The sequence below is a fragment of the Marmota flaviventris genome, chromosome X, assembly GCF_047511675.1.
Source record: "Marmota flaviventris isolate mMarFla1 chromosome X, mMarFla1.hap1, whole genome shotgun sequence".
Lineage (NCBI taxonomy): Eukaryota > Metazoa > Chordata > Mammalia > Rodentia > Sciuridae > Marmota > Marmota flaviventris.
In genome coordinates, this window is record NC_092518.1 from 14,315,294 (window position 1) to 14,327,861 (window position 12,568).

The 12,568-nt window shown below is 41.2% G+C and overlaps 1 protein-coding gene across 1 annotated transcript in view; it reads right to left on the bottom strand.

Annotated features, from left to right (window-relative positions):
• The window catches only part of Map7d2 (MAP7 domain containing 2), a 61,066-nt gene extending 48,939 nt beyond the window's left edge, over positions 1–12,127 (bottom strand). The window contains exons 1-4 of the mRNA XM_071605995.1: positions 12,052–12,127; positions 10,779–10,942; positions 3,867–3,978; positions 297–407 (exon numbers count right to left, since the gene is read on the bottom strand). Of these exons, the coding sequence (XP_071462096.1) occupies positions 297–407; positions 3,867–3,978; positions 10,779–10,942; positions 12,052–12,127 (463 nt within the window). The remainder of the gene's footprint in view (positions 1–296; positions 408–3,866; positions 3,979–10,778; positions 10,943–12,051) is intronic.
• Positions 12,128–12,568: the final 441 nt, after the last annotated feature.

Consider the following 12,568-nt stretch of genomic DNA (forward strand, 5'->3'; position numbering starts at 1 on the left):
CACATTCCATCACTGACAGACAGGTACTTTTTAAACTCCTACATAAAATGTGGAGTCTTTCAGACTGGGAGTGTATCAATTCCTATCCCTACTCAACAATCACCTGGCTCTAAGAAGCAATGTCACTTTCCAAAGTTTTATTAGCAAGGTCCTGAGGCTCCCACATTCAAACCAAGAGACTAGGATGATGGTGATATTTGCAGAAGACTCAGAGGGGGCTCTCACAAAGACCAATGTTAAGATGCTCACACCACAAAGAAGCAAACTGGAGAGACCATGTCTACATGTGCACTTGCCTCGGTCTGGGGAATAGGATATTGCCACGGTGGATGAAGACAGGCGTTTACTCATGGGAGGCTCCATCTGCTTTGGCAAATTCATGGTTGATGTAGAAAGTTTGTCACATGCTGCAGAGAAACGCATTAAAGACATTGATATTCACGCCACTATAGACTGAGAAACACATATCCCAAAGTGTCCTTCTTGTCCTCATCCACACATCTACGCCACAGTGGCACAGCACAACTCTGCTTGCTTCTATCATCCTGGGATCTCATTATCCTGATCTGGAAATGCCCAGGCTACATCAGCCAAGAAATTGTATACAATTTCTTCAGTTCTTCTCTTCATTTTCAAATGTTCAACCTCACTCAAATGTTCAACTAAAGCCACGTTAATCCAAAATCGTTTTCTTGCATCCAGGGATTTTTAAATATATTCACATCACACGAAAACAAAACCAACCTGGACCAGAGACAAATCACTGCTGGAAATGTTCTATGGTCTGATTGAGACTAGTACTGAAACTGAAATTTTCCTAAAGGTTACCTGTGGCTCAGGTTAAAAAAAGATGTAATTTGTAACTCAGGCTCTGTATTTAAAGCAGAATGCCCTTTAGTAGTTGGTTTTCTTCCTCTTGTTAAAAGATGGAGTCAAAATGGCTCTTTTGGGACTGGAGTTGTGGCTCAGTGGTAGAGAGCTTGCCTAGCATGTGTGATGCACTGGGTTTGATTCTTAACACTGCATATAAATAAATACAATAAAGTTTAAAAAATGGCTCTTTTGTAGATGCTTTATTAGTTTAAGGTTAGTATTTTAACACATAACCCTAAGTTTGGTGTTCTCATGTTTCAGTCATTTCAGACAGGTTTCAAAATTAAATCATTACAACCAACAAAGAGGTTCTAACAGTGCCCTGCCAACCTATATTGGAGCCTGAGGTGAAAGGAAAAATTTGTGCCCATGGCTATAAAGGACACAAACTCATCAATAATATTTTCAAAATCTAACTCCTATGTTCATCTTATTTTCAAATCAGAGAACGGTCATATCTGACAATTTATGCTGACCAAGTAATAAGTTAATTAGCTGAAATCAAAGTATAATAAATTGGGGATACATAAAATATTTAAACTTGAAGTGATATTTTGTATGTGTATTAGGGAAACTAGGAATTGAACCCAGGGGCCCTTTACCACTGAGCTACAGTCCCAGCCCTTTTTTATTTTGTGATTTTGAGACAGGGTGGCCTCAAACTTGTGACTTTCCTGCCTCAGCCTCATGAGTAGCTGGGATTAAAAGTATATACCACCATCCCTGGTGTTGTTTTAAATTTTAATACTTTTCAAATTTTAGGGTTTTAACTACTTTAAGGTTCTAGTAAAATAAGTAGGTAGAGTGTATATTTTCTCTTTTGCCTCAGGCTTTGATACAGTTCAGCATCACACATTTTGAAATTCTGTTTTGTTCACTCTGGACTTTTCTGTATTAATTTTTTATTTTTAAAATATTCCATTTAAAATGTTATTTTCGGGCTGGGAATGTGGCTTAAGCGGTAGTGCGCTTGCCTGGCATGCGTGCGGCCCGGGTTCGATCCTCAGCACCACATACAAAGATGTTATGTCCACTGAAAACTAAAAAATAAATATTAAAAATTCTCTCTCTCTCTCTCTCTCAAAAAAATGTTATTTTCATTGCTGAGATTTTGGGCAGCCCCCTTTAAATTGTGTGCCCAAGTCAAGTACCACATTCATGTGGTTATGACCATATTACCCTGGTCATAACCTTGGGTACTAATTCCATTCTACTTGTACCCACTTTGCGGGAAAAGCCAGTGCCCGCCCTATAGGTATTATAGCTAGGCCTGTACAGCAAAGTCCATGGTACGAGGATACTTTTTGTTAAAGGAATGCCAGAAACCAAGGATATTTATTCCTACTGGAAACACAACCTTCTGTATTATTGGTGTTGCTAACCAGAAATGGGTTGAATTTCTAATCTTTATTACATGGGAACAAGGTTTTGCTAGTTCCATTCTTAATCTAAACCACAGAATTTCCCAGGTCTGTATTCAAAATAGAAATCCTTTTGTTTATTTGTTCTTCTGGGCATCAAACCCATGGCCTCCTACATCCCAGGCAAGTGTTCTTCCACTAAGCTACGTCCCCAAAACACAGCGTTTTAGACAGAGATATGAAATGAAGCACAGAGCCAAGTTGTCTAATTCTTTGGATTCCCAGTGTTACCATTAATAAACTCTCTAGCACTCCCTCTCAGACACTTCTCCTGGTATCCACCACATTGACACCAAGCCCAAGTATTCCATTCAGAACTCTGTGATTTCTGGCTTTTCACAAGAAGTGATCCGAACGCCCTTCTACTTAATGCCTACAACAGATGATTAATGAAATTGTTAAAGACATAGATGCACAAAAATCAAATAATGACAAGATTTTTAAGGTAGAAGTGAGCTGAGGATGAAATGTCTCCAGAACACTACAATATAAGGCATGCACAGCTCCATGATGGCAGAGGAACAAAGAAAGATAAGCATATCATTCACATCTCTAGAAAAAAATTATAACAGGTCAGACTAAGAAATCAACTGTGAAAGCACTTCAGACAGACAGTAATGGAGGAGGGTGATCAGAACAATTTTCACAAAGTGCTATGGCACGATGATGCTCGGATATACCGTTGCTGGACTCGGCAGCGGTGGCAGTGGTCCCTGCGTCCGGAGGAAGAGTGCTGGCTGCTAAACCTAGAGGAGGGGGTGGGGTATTTTCTGATTCACCTACACAGCAAAAAATCAGAGCAAAGAGAGGTAAAAGAAAAAAGTCCCAATTTGTTGTTTTATTTTACTTTCTAATTAGGAAATTAGAAAAGTTAACAAATGTGTTGCTGACTTCTCAAAAAAGTAAAAAGTATATTACTGCCAAAAAGTTAAAAGCACAATACAACTAATAAACTATATTATAAACACCTTTCAGAAAGAGATAGTAAATAACTCTGCATAACAGAATGCTGAGATCACTGAAACATAGTATGACACTGAAAAGAGGGGAAAAGTCATCCTGAGACTAGTAATAACCCATACATTAAAGTAAACATTTAAAAATTTAAAGATGGGTATGAACTGGATAATGAAATAAGTCCCTTTGAAACAAAATAAAACGAGCAACAAAAATTCATAATGTGAAAAGAAAAAGTCCAGTCCTTTTTAGAGAGTAACTCTGACTTTCCCAGTCATGTCTGAAATAGTGACTGAGTCTCCTGCCATTTCCCTTCCCTGAAATCAGATTACCCCTGGACCTGCCTGCTGAGGCCAGCTAGCCAGGCTTTGCATCCATTTTCTTTTGCTCTCCCTGAAAGCCCAGTTATTGCATCAATTGCTGTTTGCTAGCAAGAAGAATACACATCTCCCTCTCATGAGAAATGCATACACAGAAGCTTGGCAGTTTTAAACATCACACCCAAAAAGGGTGCCTGTAAAGCTGTGCACAGCATCCCCAAGATCCTGTGGACACCCAGCTCTGCCCATGATCTCCCACTGGAGCCCTGCAATGCAGGGACAGCCCTGCACTCACCATCACGTCCTCCAGGTCCTGTGGCCACTGATGTTCCCCACGAACACTTCTTCTTCAGCTCCAGCTGCTGTGTACGCTCCAGGGACCGGCGCATCATTGCCTCCAGTCGCTCCTGCCCAGTTCACACAAAGCATTGGGTGTCAACAAAGAACAAGCTCAAACACCCAGCCCCACTGCACTGCCGCCTCAGTGCTCTGGGGTGAGTCACCAAACCAGGCTTTCTGTGCTCAGCATCCTAAACCCAGGCACACATATTCTCTCTGCCACATCACACTCTCGGTGGGTGGAGAGTAAACAATGCGGCTAGGCTATCACCAGATCTCCAACTGAACACTGTGTCCTGTCCCCTCCTCACCCCTCCCTGGGGAAAAGCTGCTGCTATGCCAGCCCTTGATTTGTTTAAGAATAATGCCCAACAAGCATTAACTCCTTGAGGCCTGTCTCAAACCCAAGCTTGCACCATCCAGTAAGAGAACTGGAATTTTGCTCCAGAACCAACTGCAGTCTTTATAATTGTAAGCACAAAACATTCTGATTTGAGAAAATTTAGATTAAAATATAATCTGAGTTTCTGTAGCCTTATACATAGTTTTAAAAAGAAGAATCTATTTTTTTTCTATATTATAACACTTTTCTGCAAAGTTCAAAATTTAATGAGACAGGAGTGTAGAATCTTCTGGCCACAAAGTAAAACATCTATACATCTCCAGAGTTAGGTAGGTTTGGGCATGAGGGAAAGAAGAACTAAGCAATTTTTAACCAGAAAAGAAAATCTACCAGTAGGTTTCTCTATTAACAGAGGATTTATCAAAAGCATCCTCCTATATTAACCAGACTGTTACTTTCCATAGAGTTGTCCTTGGCACTGCAGCAAAAGTATTCTTACTCTGCACCTCAATGACTCTGCAAATACCAGCTACTTTCCCTGCCACCACTGGAGAAGGTCCAAAGCAATTCTGGTCTTTATACTGACACCCATTAGCCCTCATAAAACTTAATTCCATGGAGTTCCTGGAACTGGACTACTCCTATCTGACTCCAAAACACAAAAATATGATTTTTTTACTAAAACAAGCAAGTAAAATTAAATTAGGACAGCAAAAACTGTGTAATTGACTTAAGCATTAGGAAAAGCCTCCTTTATTTCACTTACTGCAAACACATAAATGTCACTTAGGATGTGCCTGGATTTACCTCTTTTGTCTACACCAGAGGCATGAGATGAGCAGCTGGGTTCTTTACATCTCAGCTTCCTCTGTGTAATTTTTTCTCTGAATAGCATTTTGCTAAAAAACATTTGCAAATAGTCTTTTCATGGACCTGTGAGCAGAGAGGGGAATTATTTCCTCTTATATCACTCAGATTTATATTGACTATTAATTGTGTTCTAGTTTGGGACTGGGCACTGTACAATCACAAATGTACATTTCCTGGTTGCTCCATTCTCATGAACCTGGGCCGTTTAATGCTGATGGCCAGCACTGGTGATCTGCCAGGTAAAAGTTGATGCTTAGAGGAAACAGAACTTCTCCACCATGATGCCTAAAATACGGGTACTTGAGCGTGAGGCTGAATGTTATTTCATTGTATGAATTTAACAAAGTATTTAGTCAATGACCTAATTTAAGTGTTGAAACCTTTCACCCTGAAGAATGAAATTAGTTTTTGGTAGATTTCCTATATATCAGAAGGAACTCATTAGACTGTCCTTCATCTACTAGGGGCTCAATGAGAATAAAAGATACTGAATTTCACAGAGCCAGTTTTACCACTGGAGCAGCTATCTAGGGGGCAGAATTATACAATAATGTTCAACTAAAGCCAAACCCATCCCTGGACTGTTCAGTTACTTTTAGAAAAACTACCCATGCCATCTACCCCAAATCCACTGAGTGACTCCAAATTCCATCAATGGAAATTAGGTCATTTGGACCTTGAGTAGGCTTATAAAAATGTAATCATCCCTGAGAAAACGAGACAATCACCTTGTATCACCAATTTTTAGAGAGAAGAGGAAAAACAGGTAGTAAACAAGTTCTAACAGACTTATGGAACCGAAAGAAGTCAGAATGGGATGATTCAAACATATATATAAAAAAACTGGTCCACTGCACTGGTTAGAAGTTAGTCCTGTGTATGGAGGTATTGCCTAGTATTTGCGTATACCTTTCTGATTCCCTTCATCTGATTTAGCAGAAAGAATACTAGATTTGGAATCAGAAGGTAAAGATTCATAGTCCACCTTTGCCTACCATTTTTTAGCCTTGTGACCTTGAGTCAATCATTTCACATCCTTGGGCTTCAATTTTCTCACCTACAGAATGAGAATGACATTACCTACTTTATCAGATTACTCTCAAGTCTACAAAGTTAACGTCTAGTCTAGTTCTTGATGTGTAAGTACTTCACCAACGCTGACTGAATCTGAATTTGAAGAGGAGGAGGACTATTAACAGAACATTTTAGAACAAGTGATTCTTAAATGTAAATATGGCTGTATCGTAATCCCCTGGAGGGCTTATTAAAACAGATTGTTGGGGTTTCTCCCCAGGGTTTCTGGGTAAGTCTGGGGTGGAGCCTGCTAAGAATCTGTATTTCTAACTAGTTATCAGGTGTTAATGGTATTGGGACCACACTGTGAGAAGAAAGGCCAAGCATGAAAAAGCAAGGGTAAATTCAGTCACATCAGGAAACCAGTATTAATAAATACTAGGAACTGCATACTGCAATTCCTGCCAAGTTTTGGTTCTCCTGGGTATCATCTGATGATCATCAGAGGATAGGGAAAGGACAAGGCAAATTTTTGTCAACAGAATATCTTCTATTGAGTGGGGCTTATTAGAAGAAATGAACAATAAGAGGCAAAAGCCCCTTTGAGCTCTAAGCTCTAGATCTTCCTCAAAGAACTTGGAGAATCACATCCAAGGTGACCCACTGAGCTGTCCGAGCAACAGTCCTCTACCAGGACATGGCCCAAACACTACTACCCAGATAGCAATCTCTGTCAGGAGTTGGGGCTGTCAGGGGTTATGCCTTTGCCCCTACTTTTACAATATGTGTTTAGGTGATGACATTGCAGGGATAAGGCTCCAAGGTGCACAGCTAAGTCAAGTTTTTTAGGTGTGTTCAGAAATTTCTAGTTTTGGGGTAGGGGTATTGGGGATTGAATTCAGGGGTACTAAACCACTGAGCCATATCCCCAGTCCTATTTTTAATTTATTTATTTAGAGACAGGGTCTCACTAAGTTGCTTAGTGCCTCACTTTTGCTCAGGCTGGCTTTGAACTTGCGATCCTCCTGTCTCAACATCCCGAGCCACTGGTATTATAGGTGTGCACCACCACCCCGGCCCAGAAATTTCTTATTTTACTTAGCAAGGTAGGTTTTGTTATCTATAAAGCAATGAGAGTATGAACAGTTTAGATTTGTCAAACTAACTTAAAGAGATGAAGCTACTCTTGGAAAAAAGGCCTTTCCTGGTTATCTGTTTAGCAGGAGAAATGTAGAGTTGCCTTCTCCAAATCCCATATTTCAGGGCCACTACTCAGGAAGTTATATTCCTGACTGGGTGAGAACACTGCATATCAGTCCTAACTCAGGTGAAAGTAATGTGCCTGTTCTAGCAGCTTAATTTTGGAACTGTGCAGCATGTGAACCATTGTAGGAACCCATTTTAAAGAAAAGATAGGGGGCTGCGGTTGTGGCTCAGTGGTAGAGCACTCTTCTTGAATGTGTGAGGCTCCGGGTTCAATCCTCAGCATCACATAAAAGTAAATAAAATAAAGGTATTGTGTCCATCTACAACTAAAATGAAGAAAAGAAAAGATGGTCTCCAGCAAGAAAATTGAGTTCAAAGTCAGGATCTCAAGCAGATATCAGACTTTCCCTCCCTAGGACAGGCCTGGCTAGCCTCCAATACTGCCAATTCTTGAGACTTCTGGGAGTCAGGCTGATCATTCTGCATTGCAGATGAGGGACTGCCACTGCCAGAATAATTCTGTATTTGCTTCTGTGCTTTCTTGCAACCCCAATGTAGTGGTGGGGGTCCTGAGACACCATCCACTTCTGCCTTGGCATAGACATGAAGAATTACCAAGAACATCACGACAACCACAGGGATGGAAGCCAGGTCAGGGTTGGGTAGGAGTGAGTAGCTAACAGGCCTCTTTTTATCTCCTAAACATCAGACGGAGAGAGGTAGGACTTGTTGGGCAATATGTGCATTTCCCAATAGACTACAAAAGCAAAATGGCCTACACAGGATGAATTATCTTCCCATTGAGCCTTTTCCTTGGTTGACAAGAGACAGAGCATGACAAAAAGAACTTAAGTCTGGCACCGAGAAAAGGACTCAACAATCTCCACAGCCAGGTACTTAGCATACAACAACTCTTACAGAGCTCTTCAAGAACCATGGGGGTGACCACAAAGGGCTTCCTTTGGATAGGGGCTTCTGCAGTGCAGTCTCATCCCCCTTCTCTGAAGATCAAGCACAAATAATGCCAAATAAGCCTCTGTATTGGTAATTACCAACACCAATGTGGTTAACTGGCCAGCCTGTATGTGAAAAGTCTCTAAGCTACACCTGGGTCTCCTGGGACCCTAAGGGTAGGAGCAGGTGGCAGAGAAAGGCTTTTGCTTCCTTGGGTTGCTACACAACCTTTTTAGGCCCAGCTCTCTGCCCAGCCCTACCATGCTCAGGGAGAACAGAAAAGGAAGCTCAGCTTGTTGTTAAGCTGACAAGAGTCAGGAACCATTCCCCACCCCCCATAACCACCACATTACGGGTGCAAGAAAGCACAGAAGCAAATGGAAAATCATCCAGAAGTGAAACCTCTGAAGATTCAGCTGCATGTGGACCAACCATCTGGCATAACATTCCCTCACAGGCAAAGAGGAGGTGTGTGAGTACTTAATGCAACTAATAGCACTAATGTTCTTTTTTAAAAAATATTTTTTAAATTGTAGTTGGACACGATATCTTTATTTATTTATTTTTTTTAGAGAGAGAGAGAGAGAGCGAGAATTTTTAATATTTATTTTTTAGTTCTCGGCAGACACAACATCTTTGTTTGTATGTGGTGCTGAGGATTGAACCCCTGCCGCATGCATGCCAGGCGAGCGCGCTACCGCTTGAGCCACATCCCCAGCCCATGAGCCACATCCCCAGCCCTCTTTATTTTATTTATTCATTTATTTTTTATGTGGTGTTAAAGATAGAACCCCACGCCTTGCATGTGCTAGGTGAGCACTCTACCACTGAACCATAGCCCCAGTCCCAGCACTAATGTTCTATAAAGGAAAATTAAACATAGAAATTGCCTCAAAAGTGAACCCCTGTGACACTATAGGATGTTTCAGAACACAAGAAGCATGTAACTTGACACTTTACAGTGCTCCTTCCTGGAAGCAGCAGTGACAAGCTTTCCCTTGAATCAGCAATCCCAGAGGATGTCAAAAATCAAAATGAAGAGGCTGGGGGGAAGGGGACAAGCTCTAAGTCATCAAGGAATGGAGGATGGGCAGAAAATGGGTGAGTCCAGTGACTCATGAGAAGTACAAAGGTTGAGAAAGAAGAAATTGGTCCTAAATTACTGAAACACTGTCGCTCTATGGCTTTTTTTTTTAAATAGTATATATACTCTGTGCCATAATCTCTTCTAGGTAGCTCTCTTTTCACCTTGCTTCAGCCAAGGTCAAATGAATTAAGTGGAGAGAATCTCATTTTTCTAAGGGATTACTCTGTGCCAGGTGTTTTGCTGGACACTTTCACAAAAGTCAACTCCTTTAATTCCTATAACCATTTTTGTTTGGAGCTGAGGATACAGAATTAGAAGGGATATGTGACTTGCCCCTGGCCACCAGATGCTTAGTGGTAGAGCTGAGCAGATGAAACTACAGCAGTTAGACAGCAGTCAACAATGGTGAACCATGGCTAAGAGCATTGTTTAGATCTTTATTTGCTAAGAAGAACAAAGGAACTGGGTGCTTTGTAGGTAAAGTTAGATCTAATTGTGTGTTTGTATTCATGTTCATATGTGCTTTTTAAGTTAAAAAAAAGAGGAAGTAGTAAATATATATAGTAGAAAACAACCACTCAGAGATTTTTTTAAAAAATACTAAATTTATACAAAAGTCTTTGTATCCTACAGTTTTGGAGATTAACAAATTGCTATATTGTTCATACTAAGATATCATTATACCTTCTGAATAAAAAATGACCATCACCTGATACAAGGCTATGATTACATCCATCTGTTACCCAAATATGCTTTCTAAATCCATTTCAGTTTAGAAATAAAGGACTCTGTAGGGGTAACTGCATTATATTTCTTTTTTAAAAGGTAACTGGAAAGAAAGAATGATTAAAGCAGGAACTACAGTAAAATTTAAATACACTAGCATCTTTGTATTTGAGGGTAAACTAATTTTCCAGCAGTGAATCACAGGATCATTTTGTTCTTGACCCTCAAAGCTCACACTCTGGCCTCATATCTGCCCTAGAAACACGGACAACCCTCCAGACTGTATTACCCTAACCACAATCCCCTGTGAGCCTTAACTTAGAGTCAGAAAAGGTTATGCCTGGAACAGCTCTTGGGAGACCACCAAATCCAGCCTCCTCAATGCAGAGACAAGCAAATCAAGGCCCAGAGACACCAACCACTTGCCCAAAGTCATATAGCAAAGTGGCATCTGAACTGAATAGATAAGTCTGTTTACTATGCCAGTGCTTCTTCCACTGGATCACTGTGTCATCATGCTCAAAGAGCATATGGTGAGCCACTGGGAGAAGATACAGGATCAAGTCTCTCTTGTACCCCGGAGCTGGGTAGGATGTCCAGGTGCTCTCTGCACTACACTCTGTGTGAGCTGCCAAGATGGTTGGGATGAGGGACTCCTGGGGCTTTACCTCCTCCTCTCGGAGCTTCTGCTTCCTCTTCTCTTCTACAGCAGCCCTCTTTTGATCCTCCCGTTGTCGCTGCTCTTCCAGTTTCCGCCATCGCTCCTCAATTTGCTTTTCATACTGGAGCTTAGCTCTTTTCTGTTTCTCCAGTATCTGCTGCTCCCGGGCAGCTGGTGAAGGAAAGCAGAAGGTCATTTCTAGAGCACCCCATGTGGCATGAATTAAGAATAATAACACAAAAACAAGAGTGAACAGTAAAACAGTCTAGTGGGATCCTAGGATGCAGTGATGAGACTAAAGTTCCTGAGACCTCCATCACTAGCTGGGTAATCCTGGGCATGTTAACTGTTTGTGCCTCCATCTCCTCTTCTGTGAAGTGGAGATTATGGTTAGTCATGTATGCAACATCACAATATGGTGACAACTAAATGAGATAATGCACATAAAGTACACAGTAATGCCCCAACACATGGGAGCTGACTATTATTGCTATCACTAAGTCAAACTTATGCACAATGGCTAAACTGTACACTAGCTTGAAACGTGATAGCTGTAAGAGTGCATTCACTCAAATGCGTTTAACTGTGCATGTAGCAAGTAGATGCTGAGCTGGGCAAAGGGTTAAAACACATGGAAAAGATTGGCTTTCCCTCCAAGAAACTAAGGACCCTTTAACTTCACCTGGTCAAACCATGGAATGGTTCCTCAAAGTAGGCAATGCCTGAACTGTCCAGGAAGAAGCCAAGCAAGAACCTGAAAGCTCCTCTTTTGTCTCAATTGAATGGAGAAATCATCATCTACCTACTTCACAGCACCCTGTGGAGAACACCCTGTACTTATCTATCTATAGCACACAAGACAGACTTTCTCAACCAAGGCACCCTGATGTAACATCAAAAATGATTTAAGTGCCAATATCTTAGTTTTCCTGAGGATGACACTTCTAGATGTTCAGAAAAGAAGCTGAGTGAATGCATACAGTGAATGCCTGAGGGCATAATGACTTGCTCAGAGTTCTCTTTTTTTGCCTTCATGCCCACAGCCCCAAGCACAGTGCTTAGGACACAGAAGAGGTTTAATGATTCCTAAGTGAGTGACTAAATGAACTGTTTGGAAAATTATGCAATGTTTATGAACATACCAGTCTCCATGTGGATCCACTCCTAGCAATTGTCCTAGCTCTCTTTGCATTCATTTGCAGATTTCCCAGGACCTTTAGAAAAGGCCCTCACCACCTCTCCACTTCCTTGGACCTAACCAGTCAAAATGTACAACTTACCCAGACATTTTTCTCTTTCTTCTCTTCTCTCTTTGGCTAGTCTTTGTCTCTCATCTGATTTTAAAAATCCATCCATACCTGTAAGAGAGAAAACATAATGATTTTAAGTTCTTCACTCTTCCCCTATGAACACACACCTTGGGTCTGGCTGCACACACATCATCCACTGTTGCTTCTTCATTTGAAGCAGAGTATCTATCACGCCCCCCATGCACATATACAACCAATCCCCAACAGCTGTAGAGCAGTAGCTATGGCTTCCATGAGTACCTGCCAAGCCATGCTATAGTGGTTCCAACACCAGCGTGGGAGGACAGAACCCTTTCCCTAATCCTTTGTTCCCAGGTCTGACCCTGGAAGGGTCTAAAAGTGTAGTAAATGACAGACAAATCAGAGAGACCGTGCAGAGATGCTCACCAAACCTCTCCCAGCCTTGTTACCAAACCTGAGGGGGAGAGGAGAAGCATAAAAATGTACAAGACTTTGGATACCAATTATTACACAGATATGAACATTT